Source organism: Pistacia vera, unplaced genomic scaffold (assembly GCF_008641045.1).
Source record: "Pistacia vera cultivar Batoury unplaced genomic scaffold, PisVer_v2 Contig136, whole genome shotgun sequence".
In the NCBI taxonomy this organism is placed as follows: Eukaryota; Viridiplantae; Streptophyta; class Magnoliopsida; order Sapindales; family Anacardiaceae; genus Pistacia; species Pistacia vera.
In genome coordinates this window covers 1,193,937-1,214,775 of record NW_022195423.1, presented here as the reverse complement: position 1 = coordinate 1,214,775, position 20,839 = coordinate 1,193,937, and the positions used below count along the sequence as shown (strand labels likewise).

The following is a 20,839-nucleotide window of genomic DNA, read 5'->3' as shown; positions in this document are numbered from 1 at the left end:
TCTTTTATCTGCTTCCGTAATAACTGTATGTCCTGGTGGGGACATCCTAATGGCTTTTGGACTAATTGTTGTATTCATAACTTTATAATAAATCCTAAATATTAATGCTACTGGTTTGGCTTTATCTTGATAAAGAAGATTAGAAGCTTTTAAATTAATTGTTAATGCAGACAGTATTGTTGGATCATGTAATCCTACTGTAAAGTTTGGATAACAATCAAAATATACTGGACCACTTTCTAAATTAGAATTTAATACAGCTAATGAAGAGTTATTGAAGTTTAAATTTATTGAGTCTCTTAACATTACTAATATTGGAATGTTTTGTCCTAATCTAAATAATGGTTTTACTGCTACTTGTACTAATCCTATGTGTAAAAATTTATAATTGTTTTGTCTGTGTTTGTGTATTGCTTCTTCAGAAAGAAGTTGAATTTCTTCAAACCTTTCTTCGGTTATAATTATTATGTCTTCTGTAGTTTTAATGGAGTAATTTGACATAAATTCAAAACTACCTATTTGATATATTGTGTCTTTTTTAACTGGTGGTATGTTCTAGTTATGTACCAAGCGCAACCTAGAATCAATTCTAGAGTTCTTCTAGATTTATCTAACCCTTAAATTAATCAAGAAATAAATAGTGCATGGATGAACAGTAATCTACAGCAAACTGCTACAGTTCATGAATAGTAACAGTGAATAGTTTTGTGAACAGTGTTTTGAACTGTAATTTGCTACAGTAACTATGGTTTATGGGTGTTGTTTTATGCAGTTTTTAATTTGTAATCACTACTTCTATTGACTCTACTTGGCTTTGATACCATATATAGCAGGATCTTTAAAAAACAAAGTAATTGAAAGAAAACAATGTAAATGAATGAATTAAAAGCAAGGTAAATGAATTGAAGTCAAGTCAAATAAAGAAAATATTGTAAATTGATTGAAAGTAAACAAAGTCAAATAATATAATGAATGCAATGAAGAAAAACATACAATTTTATTGCTTTGATAATTTGTACAAGAGAGTTTTGCTCTCAAAGTTTTGTCTAAAACTTAACTCTTAAAACTTCTCCCAATACAACTGAAGTAATACATATTTATACTGCAACAAACAGGATTTCAAAAGCATTTGAATCCGTTACATCATTACAATATAGACTAAAAGCCGTTACATTATTACAATATAGACTAAAAGATAAAGTTGTTAATAAGTGAAGAGCTGTCTTGGATACATGTCTTGAATTATTGAGGACCTGCTTTGAAAATTGTAGACAAAGGATAATGCTCATTAATGGACTCTTGAAAAATCTTGTTTGTTGTCAGGGGAGCTTGACAATTGTCAACTTTGGAAAAAGATAAGTCTGATGGATGTCTTCAATTCTTGCAGAGATAATGTTGACAATTTTGCTTCTTACTTATGACAAGTGATAAAGTAGGCTGGATAAAATTTTGTCATTGCCAAAAGTCTTGAATATCAATCTGTAACTTTTGAAAATTGGAAAAAAGGCGGTGCGGAGTCATTGGGTGCTGAGTTATTGTCTTTTATTGAACTCATAATTGATCTGGTTTTGGAACATGACAAAATAGTCATCCTCATCTTGATCACTTGGAGATTTGGTGTTGTCTGAATCTGCCTTTTGAGAAGAGGAAGATCTGATGGCCATAATAATTTTGTCCATATCTTGTGGGATCTGGCATTGAGCTAGCTCGGCCAGAAGTTTTTATTTTTGTGTTAGAAATGTTGATTGTTGTTGAGGCTGACATATCTGAGGGTGTTGAGAAATCCATATCTGCATAGCTGGTGGACTAACATTTTTGATGGAAAAACTTGGCCATCATTTAATAAAGAATTTTCTTTATAATTGTCTGAATTTTGGAGGAGGAGGTGTAGTGATATGAAATTGCCAGCTCATTATCCAAGCAAGTAAGAAATTACTAGAAAATGCAAGTAAAGGATCTTCACTGTTGCTGAAATTTTTGGCAAATAATTGATATCCTTCACAAACCAAAGGTGGGAGGATTTGTTCATTTAAATCGAAAAAATTAAACCATTGTTGGGACCATTTTGGAAAAGTTTTTGGACAAGTTTTGTCAAAGATAAAAAACCAAGAGTGTGTTGTATGTGTTAGACAGAAAGCATGAAACCAGGCTTTTTGATAATCTTTATAAGAGAATTCTTGGGGAATAAAGTTTTGAGAAAATGGATGTTTTTGATAAATTCCAATACGCCAATCTTGAGGTCTCAAGACCTTTTTGATTTTGCATTTTGAAAAAGCAATTCTATTTGGATTATTTCTATCTGGATTATGGGTAATTTCTACTGAATCAGTATCAACTAAAATAAATTCATAAAATGTTCTTGTTTTTAATAAATCATCAGGAATAAAATAAAAATCTGGAGGGAAAATTTTTGATAAGGTTTCTTGCATAGTTTGTCCCCAATATTCAGGTTCAACAATGCAAATTGATTGAGTTATATCTTTCTCAATGTATTGAAAAGTGGGATTAATGTTGGTAGGTTTTGACGGAGAAGGTGAATAAGATGGTGGTATTGTAAGGGCTTGTTGGTAATTTTTTGGTGGTTGGTGATCTTTTGGGGGTGATGAAGAAACAGATTCTTCATCTAGAAGAGTGAACCAGTTTGGTTGGGTGATAATGGTTTTCTGTTTATTGGGCTTTGAAGATTTTGATTGTGAAGGTTTTGTTTTTGGGGTAATAGGTTGTTGAGGTGGTAGCATCGCATACGATGCTTTTGATTTTGGATTGTTTTTGGGTTTGACACGAGTGCCCATCTTTTCCTCACTTTCTCTCAAAAACTCTGTGTCCTAAAAGTTGTTATGATGAGAGTGTAAATCTAAAAGAAGAATAGACAACGAAAGAGAGAAGAAGAGCTATTGATTTTTCATTAACTGAAAGAGTTACAATCAGCTCGTGCTTTTATACTCAAGACTGAGCTTAAACAGAGACGAGCTGAAGAAGAAGATACAAACTAGCTGAAGAAGAAGATTCAAACTGACTTAGCTGTCGTTACAAACAATGTAAAGCACCAAGAGCAAAACGACACCGTACAAGATTAGTAAAACACACACAAATTACAAGAAGGTCCTCTATTGTTCATTTTATGACAAACATTTCCCCTTAAACCACACAGCTCTATTTTTTTTTCATCAAGAATCACTAACATCCCTTCGTAGACGAAACCACTAGTCTTGTTCCAGTAAACTTGTTATGTTCTGCATTCTGTTTCATTACTTAGTTGCTCTTCATTTGGTTCTTACTTAGAACCTGCTCAGTTCTTCATGCAGATTCTATAATCCTTTGATCTAAACTAAACTAAAGTTTTAGTACAGTTTCAGGATAAGGACTACAAATATGCAGACTGCAAATTGAATTACAGTAAATTGAACCCAAGCAGATCCAGGCAAAATTTGAGCAAACAAAGTTGTACAAACTGATGAACTGAAACCTAGCTGAGCTGATTGTAACTCAAGCTACAACTCAAATCAGTAAACTAATGAAATTCTTTAAAAAAAACTAGTAAACACAGCAACTGATAGTAGCTCCAAACTAGTAAACTTCTTATTTAGGCAGATTCGGTATTTTCACAATCTGTAAGCTTTCAAACTGCAATTACAACTCAGCATTTCACAATCGTCAACTACAACTTAACATTTCACAATTTGCACTTTCACAAACTACAATATTCCAAATTTCAACAACAACCCAACACTTCACAATCTAAAAACAAAATTAAAAAAAACTTATCCTGCACAACTACTCATCTTCAATTCAGTTATACTCCACTACAACTCATCAACTTTATCGTTCAACATAACAGCAACATTCTTCAATCAATCATTGGCTTCACAACATAGTTAGAACTTAGCAGTTCAGAGCAAGGTTCCAGTACTCAACTTATGCAAGCAAGCTAACTGGGTTTTCTTATGCAACAGAAACAACGAGGCTGAAAAACAAAACTGCAACTTATACAACCATGCCATTTTGAATCCTGCACTAATCTTCAAACAACAACAATCAACACAACATCAGCAACTTAACAATCTAATCATACAACAGCAGATAGATCAAACCATAGCAGTTTAAAGTCAGAGCTGTGGCACACCGTCTGAGCTGAACAATCTATCAGAAAATTAGTACCACCAGTGTACTTCATGACTCAGTTGCCAAATGTACTGAAACCACTGTAAGTTTTTTCTTTAATTCCTGAAATTGTGAGATAAAAAGAGTTTTGTCAAAACATCAGCAATTTAGAGCTTGGACGGAACATATTGCACTAGAACCTTTTTGGCTAATACTTGATCCCTTATATAATGGGCATCTATCTTAATGTGCTTTGTTCTAGCATGAAAAATAGGATTGGCTGCCAAAGCTCCTGCACTTATGTTATCATACCAAATTATGGGAATGGAGTTCAACTTTACATCTAATTCAGAAAACAAGTTATTCAGCCAAGCTAATTCGGTTGTTGTTTGAGCTAAAGCCCTATACTCAGCTTCGGTAGAAGATAGTGCAACCACTTTTTGCTTACGAGAACTCCATTGCATTAGATTGGGACCAAGATACACATAATATCCACTTGTGGATCTTCTATCATCCAAATTACTACCCCAATCTGCATCAGCATAACATTCTACACACAATGAGGCAGTTGGCTTGAAAAGAAGACCATGAAAAGAAGTGCCCTTAATGTATCTTAGAACACGTTTACAAGCTTGCCACTGAAATTCTATTGGAGCTTGAAGGAATTGGCTTAGTTTGTTGACTGTAAGGCTAATATCAGGCCTTGTTAATGTCAAGTACTGTAATGCTCCAATGGTGCTACGATAAAGATTGGGCTCCTTAAATAATTCACTATCACCAACAAAAAGTTTTGTCCCAACAGCCATGAGAGTAGGGCAATAACGAGCATCTTGCATCTTAGTCTTAATAAGCAAATCAATGACATATTTGGACCGCCTTAAATGAATTCCTTCATTTGTTCTTGTCGTTCCAACCCTAAGAAATATGTGACTGATCCCAAGGTTTTTAGTGCAAATTGATCATTCAAATCAAGAACCAACTTGCTAATGGAAGAATTGCTGGATCCGGTTATCAAAATATCATCAACATAGATGAGCACATAAAGAACTTGACCTGGTTCTTTGAGGATAAACAAACTAGAGTCAGAAACTGAATTGTGGAAACCTTTTTCCAGTAATGCTTGCTTTAATCTGTTAAACCAGGCCCTTGAAGCTTGTTTCAGGCCATACAATGCTTTATTGAGCTTACAAACATGCAAAGGGGAGGTAGAACTCTCAAACCCAGCAGGTTGTTGCATGTAAACAATTTCACTCAACATCCCATTCAAAAAAGCATTGTTTACATCAATCTGATGTATGTCCCAGCAATAGGAAACAGCAAGTGTAAAAATAATATGAATAGTACATGGTTTAATGACTGGACTAAAGGTTTTAAAATAATATAACCAAGGAGTTTGCTGAAACCCTTTTGCTACCAACCTAGCTTTATATTTTTGTAAAGTCCCATCAGCATGAAATTTGCTTCTAAACACCCACTTATTTCCAACAACATTCATATCAGGAGTTTTAGGAACAAGAGTCCAAGTATTGTGTAACGCCCCACTTGGGATACGTAGCCATTGTTTATGGTATGGCCTAAAGGGTTACTGAATTGTTCCTAAATGAGTTTGTATATTGTTCATGTTGTTTGGTTGGCCCTTGGTTGAGTTTATGTTTTGGGTTTGGTTGAGTGTTTACCATGGAATTGATCAAGACTTGGCAGATTTTGGAGTTGCAGCCTTCGCCGGGGCGAGGAAGAAGCTTCGCCGTGGCAATATTGGCTTTGTGTTTGGCGGTGTTGGTTCTGGAATATTTCGCCGCGGTGACGAGACGGTAGAAAAGTTTCTTGAGGTTTCTAGAGAATTCTCCATAGGGGTAAAATGACCTTTCTACCCCTAATTAGCAGGAAAAGTGGGGAGTAAAATGTAAGGAAATTTCATGGAGAATAGTGTAAAATGGGGGTGAGTTTGTAAAGAATTAAAGGATAAAGGTAGAATTTTCAAGAAAGAGTAAGGGCAAAATGGGAAAGAGTGTATATTATATGAGTTAATAAGGGTTGAGTTCTCTAAACCCCTTCATTTCACCCATTTCCACCGCCTCTTCATCCCTCATTTTCTCTCAATTTCTCACTCAATTTTCCAATGGATTTTTGAGAGGTTTGAGTTGGAATTTGTCAAAGAAGTAATCCTAAGCAAGAAGAGGTAAGAATCGCTACTCTAGATATGAGTTTTATTTATGTAAAGGTTAAGTTCTTACTAAGTTTATGCTTAGGAAATAAGGGAAAGCTATAGTCCAACAAGAGTAGAGAGCTTTAGTGGAGACTACTCAAGTATGAGGTAAGTAAATCCAACTCAAGTTGAGATTTAAGGAATCTAATGAGTAGAGATTTCTTTATGCATGTTTATATTATGCTTGTGTAGAGATTGAGATGATATGAGTAGTTATTTATGTTGATTGTGAATATATTTGAGTTATGAGAAGTGTTCTACTTGCATGATGATGAGTTGAGTTTGATTGAGATTGGAAGAGGTTGGAGTAGATGTTTGGGAGTGTGTTTCCTTGACAGGGAATGAGATCATGCAAGAGAATTTCCTCCCATTTTGGGATGGCCTAAGAGAGAAATAGAGTTCTCAATAAAGTAGAGTTTTTGTATGCACATGAGTTGTTTGATGAAATGCCTAAGAGAAGCATGAGTATGAGTAGAGAACCATAATTCTTGCAACATTGCATGTTGGCATTTCTTGAGTGCACTAATGAGCATGAGCCATCCATATGCATTGGTTATGCATTGAGAAATAGCTTGAGCAAGAATAGAGATCTTTGTGAATAAACTACTCTAAGAGTTAAGCTATACTATGAGCTATACTATGAGTACTAGCTTGAGAAAGAGATGAGTATTAGCTTGAGCAAGAGTAGAGATCTTTGTGAATAAACTACTCTAAGAGTAAAAGAAGAGAATAAAGTAGGTTGTGCGATGGGGAACCCGTGAGTGATGAGTGAAGTCACGAGAGTGGGTGCTTTGTGATCCCCAACTGTGCCTCCAATCAGATGAGGCCATAACCATCACGAAGAGTGGAACATGAGGTTCCAGCAGTGCCTCCGGTAAGATAGGGTCGTGACATTCAGAGAGAGAGAATACACTCACTTGGCCAAGGGTTCCGAATCTATGCATGACCAAATCCGATCGATAGAGAAATGAGTAGAAGTCACTTAGAGTGGTAGCACCCAGCTGTGCCTCTGGTCAGATGAGATCGTGATATTCCAATGAGTAAGAATGAGAAACAAAGGAATAGAAAGAACGGAAAGAGGATAGAGTAGGTTGGGCGATGGGGAACCCATGAGTAATGGGTAGAGTATTCCCACATGTACGCCGCATTGAGAGAGCGGCACGAGTATGAGAAAGAAAAGTGGTATAGCCTGTGAGAGTGCATGCGGATGAGGGCTATACCCGAGAGTACTCGAGAGAGAGATTATACACTCACATGGCCAAGGGTTCCGAATCCATGCATAACTGAGTCTGATCGGTTGAGGATGAGTAGAAGTAAGGGAGAGTGGGAGTGAGCCCCGGCCGTGCCCCCGATAAGATGGGGCCGTGACTTACTAAAGAGAGTTAATAGAAAAGAGTTATAAGAAAGAGAGACAGAAAGAGAATCAGTAGAAGTCATGTAGAGTGGGAGAAGTCCCGGCCGTGCCTCCGGTAAGATGAGGCTGTGACATTCAAAGAGCGAGTTAGTAGAAATGAATTATGAGAAATAAGAAAGAGAGAATTAAAGAATGAGAAAGCTTGAGAAAGCTTGAGAAGGAGTGAGATAGAAAGAGAGAGTATGAGAAAGAATGAGAGAGTTTGAGCTAGTAAGAATCGAGAGTAGAAGAAAGAAACATGCAGTTCTTTTGTATTAATTGCATGTATAGCTCATACAGTCATGCACCATGATTTTCCTTCATGGTGAGTATGATGAGAATAGAGAGAACCATGTTTTCTTCATGGGAGTATGATGAGAATAAGAGAGAACCATGATTTCCTTATGGTGAGTATGATGAGAATAAGAGAGAACCATGATTTTCCCTTATAATGAGTAAGAATAAGAGAAGGAGAAAAGAGAATAAGAATAGAGAGAAAGAAAGAATAAAAAGAGCAGAACAGAGTTAAAGGAGAATAAAAGTATTAGAAAGAGAGAGAAAAACAGTGAGAATTAGAAATAGAAGAACGGTAAATTCAGGAAAGAACCAAAGGGTGAGTTGCGGGGACAAGTAGTAGAGGATTTACTTACTGAGCATTGTTGTGCTCACCCTGTTGTTCTTCTCTGTTTTGCAGAAAATAGAAGCAGCGGTTGGATGGATGTCGAGGAGCGGAGAGTATTGGCACCACTGTCCACCAGCTATGCTGTTTTGTATTAAGTAGAAAGTTTTTAATACATTGTATTTTGTATTTTTTATGAGTAAAGAAAAAATTTGAGCCCACTATCTTTCATACGCTATGTATATCTATAATTTACATAGTATGTATTATAAAAATAGTCATAGAGAGCAGGTGTTACATTTTTTGTATCAGAGCAAAGATTTTGGGATTTGACAGTGTGCCATTCTCGCCGCCATGATGTTCCGTAGTCGACTGTTGTCAGTTAAGTCTTTCCTTGCTTAAAGTGTTATTTGAGTTGTTTAATGTGGTTGTCTTGTAAATGAGATACAGGACCCGAGTATGAGGTAAGAAAGCAGAGTGTACAGAGAAATTTACTTTCCCAAGTTGAATTAGAAGGAATTGAAACCCCGTCCAAGTGCGGCCTACTAGAAGAAAAAGAGAAAGGTCGATACCTTAGACGGTATAGAATTGGATTGAGTCGATTCATGGGTTTCCAATTTATTATCAGCCGGTAGAGTTTCAAAGTATAACGGACCCTTTTGTAGTAAAAGAATGGTTTAGCCGTTGAGTGTATATTAGATCAGAAGACCAGTCTCTTGTCTTAGAGGGATGCCCGAGTTTTGTAGGAAGTCATGGAAGATACCCACGATGGTTTGGTCAGGATTTGAGAAGAGTTTAGAAGATGGTTGAAGTTGAGAACAGTTAGCAAGGTTCATAAGACGGTACAAGAGTTTATCAGTTTTAGTAAGGATTGGGTATCCCTTGTAAGGTTTGTATCTGGAATAGTGAGTACTCCGGAGTTGAGAAAAGACAAGTGGTCCATGGGCTAAAATCAGAGGGAATAGAACCCCTTTGAGCTTAGAGTGAAGTTTGAGAGAAGGGAAAATTTATTTAGGAAAGTTTGTAGTGATCCATGAAAGAGAGTTAACAATTGATTAGCTAGTATCCTTTGCCCTACTTGGATGTTTTTGGAGTTATGGAGTAGAGGCGAGGGAAGAGTGAGATTCAATCATAATATCATTTCCAGAATATAGCAGGCCATTAGTTCAGTATGTTGAGCAGTAGTGTGAAAGCTAGAGAGACATTAAGAAAAGGGTGTTCTGAACAGATAGTTCATGTGGTGCTAAGTAGTGATGTCCCATAACCAGAGATTCAGAGTGTGCCAATAGTCTGAGAAATTTTAGAGGTATTTCTGAAAGAGTTATCGAGCTTATCTCCAAAAAGAGCAGTTGAGTTAGTGTTGAACTGGCACCGGGGACAGCACCGATTACTAAACTCCCTTATCTAGTGGCCCCAACCAAGCTTCAAGAATTAAAGAAGCATCTTCAAGAGTTCTTAAATAAAGGTCTTATCAAGCTTCAAGAATTAAAGAAGCATCTTCAAGAGTTCTTAGATAAAGGTCTTATCCGATTGAGTCATTCTCCCTAGGGAGCTCCGATCTTGTTTGTAAAGAAGAAAGAAGGGTCATTACGGATGTGTAGTGATGACAGAGAAATAAATAACCGATAGTGAAGAATAAATGCCTGTTACCATGGACGGATGATCTTTAGACCAGTTAAGGAGTACAATAGTATTTTCCAAGAATGATTGAGGACAGGTTATAATCAGGGTGTTTCTTAATTGCCTTGCTCAGTTTATAGTAGTCTTTACCCTGAAGTTCAGAGGTATTACTTTTATGGTGCCTAGAGTAAGATCTACACCAACCCTAAGAGTTTAATGTATCTCCTTACTTAGAGGGAGTTGAGTATGAGGCATAAGAGATGGTTAGAGCTAGATCAAAAGTATGAAGATTGAAATAATTTCAGCAAGGATTGCCATGTTAAGAATTCAGCCGATGTGTAGGCAAGAAAGATGAGTAAATTACAGTTCTTGGGCTAGAAATGACTCAGGAATTGTTTGAAGAGATAAAGTTAATCAGAAATAGAATAAATCAAGCCCAAGCATAATAGAAAATTTGGCAGATTTGAAGAGAAAAGTTATCGAATTCGGAGTGGGTGTTAGAGTCTTTTTAAGATTTTTCCCCCTACAACCGGGTAACGTGTTTAATAGCAGCGGAAAGTTAGCATCGAGGTACAGAAGTCCATTTGAGATATTATAATGAGTGGGAAAGGTGCTGGACACTACCCCCTAGTATGGACGAGAGTATATAATGTGTTTTATATTTCGATGCTTCGAAAGTATACAAGTGATCCCTCCCATGTTTTGACTATTGCGTATAAAGATTGGGAATCCTAAGTTTGAGGGGCATCCAGTTTAAATATTGGATAGAGAGATCAAGGAACTCCAAAACAAGAATTTCCCTCTAGTGAAAGTATGGGAGGTAAAGCAAGGTATGCAGAACCATTACTCGGAGTGTTCATTTGAATTTTGGGGACGAAATTCTTTTAAGGGGGGGAGAATTTAACGCCCCACTTGAGATACGTAGCCATTGTTTATGGTATGGCCTAAAGGGTTACTGAATTGCTCCTAAATGAGTTTGTATATTGTTCATGTTGTTTGGTTGGCCCTTGGTTGAGTTTATGTTTTGGGTTTAGTTGAGTGTTTACCATGGAATTGATCAAGACTTGGCAGATTTTGGAGTTGCAGCCTTTGCCGAGGCGAGGAAGAAGCTTTGCCGCGGCAACATTGGCTTTGTGTTTGGCGGTGTTGGTTCTGGAATGTTTCGCTAGGGCGACAGAAAGTTCTTCGCCGTGGCAACGAGATGGGAGAAAAGTTTCTTGAGGTTTATAGAGAATTCTCCATAGGGGTAAAATGACCTTTCTACCCCTAATTAGCAAGAAAAGTGGGGAGTAAAATGTAAGGAAATTTCATGGAGAATAGTGTAAAATGGGGGTGAGTTTGTAAAGAATTAAAGGATAAAGGTGGAATTTTCAAGAAAGAGTAANTTATTATATTTTAATTAAATTAGTTCTTTTACGGCTATATTAAACATATATGGTGTAGAATGTTTACGTCTATATTAAACATATCAGGTGTACGATTCGTTCAGTGGACCATGACCGTTATTATATTTTAATTAAATTAGTTCTTTTACGGCTATATTAAACATATATGGTGTAGAATGTTTACGTCTATATTAAACATATCAGGTGTACGATTCGTTCAGTGGACCATAAACGTTATTATATTTTAATTAAATTAGTTCTTTTACGGCTATATTAAACACATATGGCGTAGAATGTTTATGTCTATATTAAACATATCAGGTGTACGATTCGTTCAGTGGACCATGACTGTTATTATATTTTAATTAAATTAGTTCTTTTATGTTTATATTAAATATATATGGTGTAGAATGTTTAGGTCTATATTAAATATATCAGGTGTACGGTTCGTTCAGTGGACCATGACTGTTATTATATTTTAATTAAATTAGTTCTTTTACGACTATATTAAACATATATGGTGTAGAATGTTTACGTCTATATTAAACATATCAGGTATACGATTCGTTCAGTGGACCACGACTGTTATTATATTTTAAATAAATTAGCTCTTTTACAGCTATATTAAACATATATGGTGTAGAATGTTTACGTCTATATTAAACATATCAGGTGTACGGTTCGTTTAGTGGACCATGACCGTTATTACATTTTAATTAAATTAGTTCTTTTACGTCTATATTAAACATATGTCCATAAACATGGAAAAAAAAATATTGAAGTAAATTACCCTTAATCGCCTAAGCGATCCTGTCTATTTAGCCTTAGTCTACAGAGTGCAGAGCAGATGGTTGCAGAGTTCAATTTTATATCAATATTATATTTTTTTTATATTACTTTCTTGCGAAGAACTAACAAAAATAATAGAATAACAATAGATCTTTCAATTTTATGTACGGTGCTAATTGACAAAGACCGAATTGTTCTTTTCACATTTTATTGAAATGAAAAAAATAATTAATAATAATAAATAATTAATAGGAAAAGACTAAATATTAAATAAACATTATGGAATATAATTTCTCACCGAAGTATATCGCTTACTGCATCGCTTAAGCGATCCAGTATATCGCTTAAGCGATCTAGTACAAATAAGCCTGATTGCTTAAGTGATCTGCTACCATATACCAGACTTATACCAAATTGCTTAAGCGATCTTCTGTCATATACCAGATCGCTTAAGCGATCTGCTACCATATACCAAACTTATACCAGACCGCTTAAGCAATTCATCAGATCCAAAACACATTTTCAGCCATCTCCTCATACAATCGGTGCTATCACCCCTAGCTACCCACAATGCAAGAAAATATTTAACAAATTTCACTCATTTCAACTTGCATTACATCAAACACAACCCAACAACCTAAATAAATAAATCAAAATCATAACCCAAACCCCATCCATTATTAAGTCTTTTTAAATCTAAATATAAAATGTAAAGATAAAATACACATACTTAGACGAAATGTCAGGAGGAGGAGGAGGCGGATCTTTGGCGGAGAATGGAGGAACAAGAAGATATAGAGGAAGGAGGAAGAAGAAGATGTAGACGAAGCTAAGAAGATTCAGAGGAAGAAGAAGATGTAGACGAAGCTAAGAAGAAACAGCAACCAAGATAGAGATGCGTTAATGGCGGGAGGAAGAAGAATGTGTCTGGATTTGTTTGCAAGAATTTCGGGTTTTTTGAAATATAGTATAATTTTTAAAAGATTACACAATACTTTATTAATCCTTATTAAGCACTAATCAAGTTTAATTACCTTTAATCAATAATAAAACTATTTAGTTAACACTTTAAAATTTTATAATCTTTTAATTAAATTTAAACTTGATATGGTCTTTTAATAAAATGTCCCGTTAATAAGTGTGTCAAGTGAATATTCGATGGAAGAAACATATTACGTTCATGTTAACGCTTGTTTGTTTATTTTTGTTGGTATCAAAGCTCTATCTTCGTACCCACGTCCGCTTTTTCATTCGATCCAAGCCCACGGTTTGAGATACTACATTCTAGCCTAATCACAATTGATTAAAACCAAAAACCAAGTTAACAAATACCATATAAGTTATTAATGTATGTAAGATTCATTATATCTCCCTAAGTAGGTGTTATAAAAAATATTATCTCAGACTATTGAGAATCGGTAAAAAAAAAAAAAAAAAAAATGTTATAGAAATTATCAGTGATTGAAAACCATCTAAATAATAATAGGATTGTTATAGGATCTTATTTGTGTCGGCTATTAGGTCTTAAATCCCTTGATAACTTTTAGAAAACAGCCAAAAACATAAAATATCATCTTTATACCAATAAGTGTGAATAAAACATTCTAATTATAATCCCAAGGGGTTGGTCTAGTTCATTGATTTTCTGTATTCGAATCATCTTAGGGTCACTTATCACATTTATGACTTACCTAAAATATTATCTTTGTAAAGTGTTTAATAGGCACTGAAGATTAGTGGAGGTAAGCGGAAGCTAGTCTAGACATTCTGATCATTAAAAAATAATAATAATTCAAATAATAAACATATTTTTGGAACATTTATATGTAGATATTCACAATTTCATATCCCATCTTTCATAAAACTATATATACAACCTTGGAAATCTTTCCATTAAAGTTTTCCTTATTACTTACTATTTGTTTTTAATAGATATTACTTACAAATTTTTAATTCATTTGTATGAAATGTTAATTGTTTAGTTGTCAATGAATCATTGACTTTTACTCATGAAGGACTAAAATTGTTCCATCTAACCAAGGCCTAATATCAGCCCTCATGTTAAACAATCGGGCCAAAAACTAAAATTACCCTAGGCCCATCATCAGCCCAACTTTGCATCATTCAAATAACTAAATACCTAAAACACCCTCAAAACTCCTTCAAACCACCATATTGCCACTGATCCCCACCTCTACCTCAAAGTGCATAAACTCGAAGCACGAAAAAAGAAACTGTCTTCTTTGTAAACCGCCGTCCTCGCTTCCCTTCACTTCGACTCGAACTACGCTTATTTCTCTCTTTCTCTGTACATACAAAATCTATACAAATATTTAATTTACACAGAAACTAACATATAATATTTCTTAAGCGTTCCTTGGCTTTCTTTTTGGTGTAAAGATGACAAAAGGCGACGATTCAGTGATGAGGAAGAAGAACAAAGCCAGGAGGAAGAAACTCAATAAGAAAGAATCTTCTTCTAAAGTTTCCGCTCGTGTCGCCGCCGTTATCGCCGCCAAGAAGCGCCGGAAGTCCGGTACACGTCGCCAGTGCCAGGTACTGTTTTTTCTACTTCTAATTTGATTATGATGCGGCAGCTTTATAAATTTAATTTATTGTTGAAGTTGTGATGCAATGTTACAGTGTAACTTTATTCTTACTTTTTAATTTAGTGAGATTGTATGATCCTGTAGTGTTTTATAGTTTACAGAGTTGATTGGTGGATAATGTTAAATTGTTAATGCATTTGATTTTTGAGACTATTGCTTATTGAAAGAGCTTGCTAGACTTGATAGTTGATAGTGTAATTAAGAGTGAAAGAAAATTAATGAGTGGCGATTTCCGATTGGATTGGTTATTTTGTACTTTTTGATGATTAGTATTGTTTTATAATGATAACATTTGTACTTGGATTCTTGAATTATTGCTATGAGAATATACAGTTCAGTACTTCAGTTGATTGTGGTATTTATTTATTTATTTATTTATTTATTTTTGTTTTTTAGTATTGTTGCTAGCAAATACAGATTTATTGAATCAAAGGGAAAATATGAAAGGTCCTTGAGGAACATAGTATATGTGACTTTGTCGTTATATTGCAGGGGATGTGTTTTAGCCTTCCTACCCCTGATGATCCCTTCAATGATAGGCATGGTAAGAAGGAATTTCAAACAAAGGAAACCAAGAAGAAAATGCCTTTGCAAGCGGATAAGAAGGCATTTGTTAAGGGCAAGAGTGATATTTTGAAGAAAGGAACTAATGGCAAGAACAATGGAATGGTAGATTGTGTAGAACGAATAAACAAGAAGGTTATAAATTTGAAGAATGAGCAGTCAAAGTCAATTACATCTATAGATAATATGGGGCTGAGAAGCCCTATTAACTTTGGAAGAACAGAGATTCAGCTGAATGGGAAGGGTTTTGCCAATGGTCATCAAGTACAAGCCTCTGAAAACTCTGACTGTCCATCAAAGTTTCTTATATTGTGCTTGAATGCCATACAGAATGCATTGCATCATGAGGGTACCTACAGTGTTGAGGAGGGAAAGCCTTTGTTTGTCAACTCTTGGGGAATTGATTTCTGGAGATGTTATTCTTCTGAAACGGATATATTGGAGACAAGTGGGTCTTCTTCTACCACTGAGCAAATTGCATGGATGGTTTCTACAGCTGCTGATAATATTGCAAGAAAGGAGAAAGAAGGTTTTTCATTCAGCAGCCCCTTCCTTTTATTCCTTGTACCATCTCAAGAAAAAGCTGCTAAGGTTGGTGTGCTACTTAGTTTGTTGACATGTTTTTTTGGTAGCATTTTATGCTATCGTTGGCTTTGTTTTCTTTAAACTTAAAATATGTACTTTGGCAATGCTTTTAATATGTCATAATTTGATACAGATTCATTTCAAATACAATAAAGGGAAGACCTGTGACTTTTTTTTTTTTTTTTTTTTTCATTTTCAAATTTGTGAAAAATAAATTGAATTTGGTATGATTTTATTTCCATGTAATAACAAACTCACTTTTTCTGACTTCAAATTTATTCATGAATTGATTAAACTGAATTTTGACTTTGGTGCTTTGGTATAGGGGAACTTATTCTCCATCTTTTTTATTGCTTAATGATTCTTCCTTGATCATTCTCAGGTACGCTCAGTTTGCAAGCCTTTGAAACCATTGGGAATTCATACAGTGAGTCTGCATCCTGGTGCTGCCTTAGATCACCAGATTAATGGGTAATTTTATACTAAAAACCCACACTTTTTGTTCTAGTACTTTTAATGTCACTGATAAGATATAGCTAATTTTAATGTTAGACAATCTTGTCTATGCGTCATGTCAGTTGCTGCTGTGTCACACATGAGACCCACTTTTATGTTAAATTCCCTCCTTTCATTTCATTCAGCCTTATGCCAAATATTCTGGTGATAGAATCACAATTCTTGTTTTGGAAATTCTTGCTTCTAACTGCTGAATACAACTTGGATTTGCTGCAATTTACTATTTTAGTGCTGCTGCTGTAAAGTAAATTGACCATGATGCATGATTTGGCTTTTTATTAATAGTGTGTATAATGGCTAAGGGAGGGGATGTTGCGTAATTCCTTATCCATGGCATAGGAGTTCTCACTCTTTCTCTTTGTTAGTGTGTTTATTTGCACTGTGTGCATATTTTCCTGGGGTTTACTTTTTTTTATTACCTTATTTGCATGCTCTCTTGTGAACATATGTATGAATATAGCTGTCAATAGCCCACACCTTCATTGTTGATGCTTTTTTTTATTGCTTGAAATGATTTGAACTGATTTTTTTCCTCTTTCCGTTTCTCATTGATTTTTTTTCTTTTCTGTGTAGTTTGAAGAGTTGTGAGCCTGAGTTCCTTGTTTCCACTCCTGAGAGACTTCTTGAGCTTGTTTCCTTGAAGGCCATAGATATTTCTGGGGTCTCTATGCTGGTACTGTTTTATCTTATATGTTCTGGAAAATCAAATACAAACTGGTCATGAATTTTTCCCATTAATGATGAAATTATTGATTAATTTATATTAAATTTGAATCTGTTATTTTACCTAATTTTGTAATTAATCATCCGACTGTTTTTTTCTTTGTTGAGAAAGAACAGTTTGGTTGGTGTTCTCTCCTGCTGCATTCTATTGTCTATAAATTTTTCTGTGCGTTGTTTTATGTAGTTATATATTAAAAGTTATCTGTATGTATATCAGAGTGTATAATGTACTTGCTAAAACCCGTGAATACATCTATCTACCTCTTTCTCTCACACACATAACAGAGATCCTGATTTAAGTTTTCTTTGTTATTCATTAGACAGCAAGATTCTTTTTAGACGACTTTGCAGGGAATGTATCGGCATTGTGCTATGATTAATGCACTCTGTTACGAAGCATGCCCTGCAAAATCAATGCTAGGAAGATGAGTAGTTGTGTTTTAATTTCGGCAATTAAAATTGTCAAAATCATCTTCCCAGCAACACGGTTTTTAATTTGTATATATGCTTAGGCAGGGGATGTATCGGCATTGTGCTATGACTAACACACTGTGTTTTGAAGCGTGCCCTGCAATATCAATGCAGGGGATATGAGCAGTTATGTTATAATTTCGGCAATTAAATTGTCAACACTCATCTTCCCAGCAACACTATCTTTTAATATTTTTATAATATGTATATATGCTTGGGCAGGGAATGTATCGGCATTGTGCTATGACTAATGCACTATGTTTCGAAGCGCGCCCTGCAAAACCAATGCTAGGAAGATGGACAGTTCCATTTTAATTTTGACTATTAAAGTCCATAATCATCTTCCTGACAACACAGTTTTTAATATAAATGCTTGGTGAAAGTCCATAAGTTATTGGCCATTGAAAAGAAAGAAAGTATATCTAATTGTAATTTTTCAATCATCTGTGTCTTATCTGTTGTTTTGACAATTGGAAATGTTGTTCTTGGACTGCAATCTCTTGGTAATGGTGGTCATCTTGGTACTGTGAACTCCGTTAGGCAGTCGATTTCTACAAAACCCCACACTGTGGTTTTCAGTTTTTTACATTCTTATTATATGTATATATGCTTGGGCAGGGAATATATCGGCATTGTGCTATGATTAATGCACTATGTTTCGAAGAGTGCTCTGCAAAAGCAATGCTAGAAAGATATGCAGTTCTGTTTTAATTTTGAGTATTAAACCTGTCCATAATCATCATCCCGACAACATGGTTTTTATATGAATATATATTGCTTGGTGAAAGTCCATAAATTATTTGCCATGGAAAAGAAAGTATATCTAATTGTAATATTTCTGTTCTATCATCTCTGTCTTATCTGTTGTTTCGATACTTGGATAGGTTGTTGATGGACTGCAATCTCTTGGTAATGGTGGTCATCTTAGTACTGTGAACTCCATCAGGCAGTCTATTTCCGGAAAACCCCACACTGTGCTTTTCAGTGATTGCCTTGGTTATGCCTCTGTTCCAGCAGTGCAAAATCTTCTGACTGGATCAGTTTATAGATTATCTCTTAATGATTCAATTTCCAGTCAAAGCTCTTGCATCATCCAATCCATTAGTGTGTTTGCCTCAGAGGAAGAAAAATTATTGAAGGTATGTGCGTTAAAATGTCTAAATACTTTCCATGCCTTTTGCTGGAGTCTGAAGCAAATTTATCTAGTGCCATTCAGTTTTTGTTTTTATGGCTGGGAATGTTTCTTTTCTTTTTATGATTTACCTCTTTCCAGTATTGTATTTGAAAGAAAAGTGATATTAAGTGCAGAAGAGGCTCTTGTAGGTAAAACTAGAGAGAGAGAGAGGCATAGGCCTTGATTTAGGTTTTGAAGTTCTTTTTTGCTTCTATTGAGTAAGTATAAAAATAATAGAGATTAAGAAAGTAAATCGTACATAGAAAACAACACATAAAGTTTCACACTGGATTTGTAGACAAGTGCTTTTTACTTTCTTTGTTTAGAGTTTTTGTTGGTTTAGAGTTTTTGGTGACGTAGTGTTCTATTGGTTTGTTGATCCCCTTCTGTAATTTTATCTCACTTTCATTATTAATACAATTTCTATAGTTTCTTATCAATGGATTTATTCATGATTAAGTACATGTCTTCCCATTCGATGCTCATGTGTTAATTCATGTGCTAGTTTCGATCCTGAAGGATTGGAGTCTTACCTTTTCTGTTGTTTGTTGCAATTTGGTGGCTAGTGCTCTGTTTATAACTATGCCGATTGTTAGCTTGGCCCCTCTCAGGTGAATGTTTGCTATTTTGTGACCTAAGTGTTTGAATGCACTCCCATCCAATGACTTAAAAAGTTAAGGTACTTGCAAAATAGTAAAATGGTAGAATATTATTGCTGCTCTCCAAGTATTGGTGTTGCTGGTCTTGACTATGGTACGTTCAACTACAGTACAAAAAAACACCTAATCATGGTCTCTAGCTGGGTCTGGCAATCATCATCTGCTTGGATTCTCGTCTGTCATCCAAAATTTAGTATAATTTTATCAAAAGTTTCTCTTCCTTTTGAACATAGGGACTATTCCTGTAGTGACAGATTTCAGGAAATAATCCAAAATGCACAAGTTGTATAATATACTTTAGGCAATCTGGCAAATGTCTGTTTATAATGAGGGTAGCTTTTTCATTTCCTTGTTTTTCTGTTTATATATTTATATGATGTTCTCAATTAACTTTATAGTGTTTGGTGGTGATTCTTTAACTTGCATTTTCCTTAATGCTTATGATAGACCACTCATCACTAAACAGTATACCAAGCAGGGGAGAAGGTCCACTTGGGGAAATAAAGGCAGTGAGAACTAGTGAGATTAGTAGGCACTCGTGTCCTGTTATTAAAGAATGTTAGTGGGGTGCCGAGAGTGCTTATAAGGGAGACTATTTTTCATGATTCATTCAGCTTGTTTTTTAAGGAAATATTGTTGGGAGGTTGCTGGCTCCTCGAACTGCTAGTGGGCATTTTTCTTTCCATTATTGTTTTCTCATATTTCAATTCCTTGTTTTATTTTTCACAATCTATATCAATATAATTCAAATCCTTTGTTTCTTATTAATTCTGGTTGTTGAGATTACTGATTTGTGAGTGTTTGAGCGGCTGGAATTGTTGTTTTGATTGAGGTCTGTATCAGATTATCATTGATGATTTTGTGCAGGGCATCCAATTGTTGGATCATGCGTATGCCAACCATCTCTCTTCTCAGCCTTTAAAGGTGCTGTATGTTGCTGGGAAAGACAGTAGGTTTCAAAAGTTAGTGTCCTCCCTTAACTTAAAGGGTTACTCCATCTCAGTGGGTTCAAATTCTATCGTTTCAAAAGCAAATATCAGGTGATTTGGCAACCCCTAATTGTGTACTGCTGCTTTATTCATAACCTTTTACATTATAGATTGGAATTGGTAGTTACTACTGCTGATTCTAAACCTTAACAATTCTTGCTATGCTAGTTATCCAAATGGAAGTACTATGCTTTTCGTTGCTTTAGAACTAACCCTTCTCCTCTAATCATAAACGCTTTCACTCTTACTTTGATTTTCATGGCGTCAATTTTGATGACTTGGAGTCTTGGAACTAGAAGCAACAAATTTGCTTTACATGAGACTAGAAGGTCGAATAACACTATGGGGGCGTTTGGTTGGGGGTTATGTGAGATTGCTAGGGTTAAGTCATCTTATATTACTTGATTATCATGTTTGGTTGTTAAGTAATATAAGA

General features: G+C 35.2%; 1 protein-coding gene, 3 non-coding genes and 1 pseudogene across 5 annotated transcripts; all 5 read left to right on the top strand.

The window, feature by feature from the left end:
- The first annotated feature begins 14,285 nt into the window (after positions 1-14,285).
- LOC116122655 lies at positions 14,286-20,754 on the top strand. Of its 2 annotated transcripts, XM_031408484.1 has the most exons (7): positions 14,286-14,421; positions 14,514-14,669; positions 15,215-15,877; positions 16,254-16,342; positions 16,961-17,060; positions 18,466-18,720; positions 20,282-20,754. In XM_031408484.1, exons 2-7 carry the CDS (start codon positions 14,514-14,516, stop codon positions 20,456-20,458), a joined length of 1,440 nt encoding a protein of 479 aa, XP_031264344.1. In that variant the 5' UTR covers positions 14,286-14,421; the 3' UTR covers positions 20,459-20,754. The 2 variants fall into 2 exon arrangements, with proteins under 2 accessions (XP_031264344.1, XP_031264343.1); XM_031408483.1 differs by having other exon boundaries at positions 14,303-14,669.
- LOC116122701 lies at positions 17,455-17,595 on the top strand. Its single transcript, XR_004126948.1, has one exon. It is a non-coding gene; the product is annotated as a small nucleolar RNA snoR135 (small nucleolar RNA).
- Positions 17,620-17,760, top strand: LOC116122691. Its single transcript, XR_004126941.1, has one exon. It is a non-coding gene; the product is annotated as a small nucleolar RNA snoR135 (small nucleolar RNA).
- On the top strand, positions 17,797-17,935 carry LOC116122703 (annotated as a pseudogene).
- Positions 18,193-18,334, top strand: LOC116122696. The gene has a single exon (XR_004126944.1). It is a non-coding gene; the product is annotated as a small nucleolar RNA snoR135 (small nucleolar RNA).
- Positions 20,755-20,839: the final 85 nt, after the last annotated feature.

Coding starts and splice junctions, on each gene's coding strand:
- LOC116122655 (XM_031408484.1), top strand. CDS start 14,514: ATGACAAAAGGCGACGATTCAGTGATGAGGAAGAAGAACAAAGCCAGG. Junction 14,670..15,214: donor GTACACGTCGCCAGTGCCAG/GTACTGTTTTTT, acceptor GTTATATTGCAG/GGGATGTGTTTTAGCCTTCC. Junction 16,343..16,960: donor TTAGATCACCAGATTAATGG/GTAATTTTATAC, acceptor TTTTCTGTGTAG/TTTGAAGAGTTGTGAGCCTG.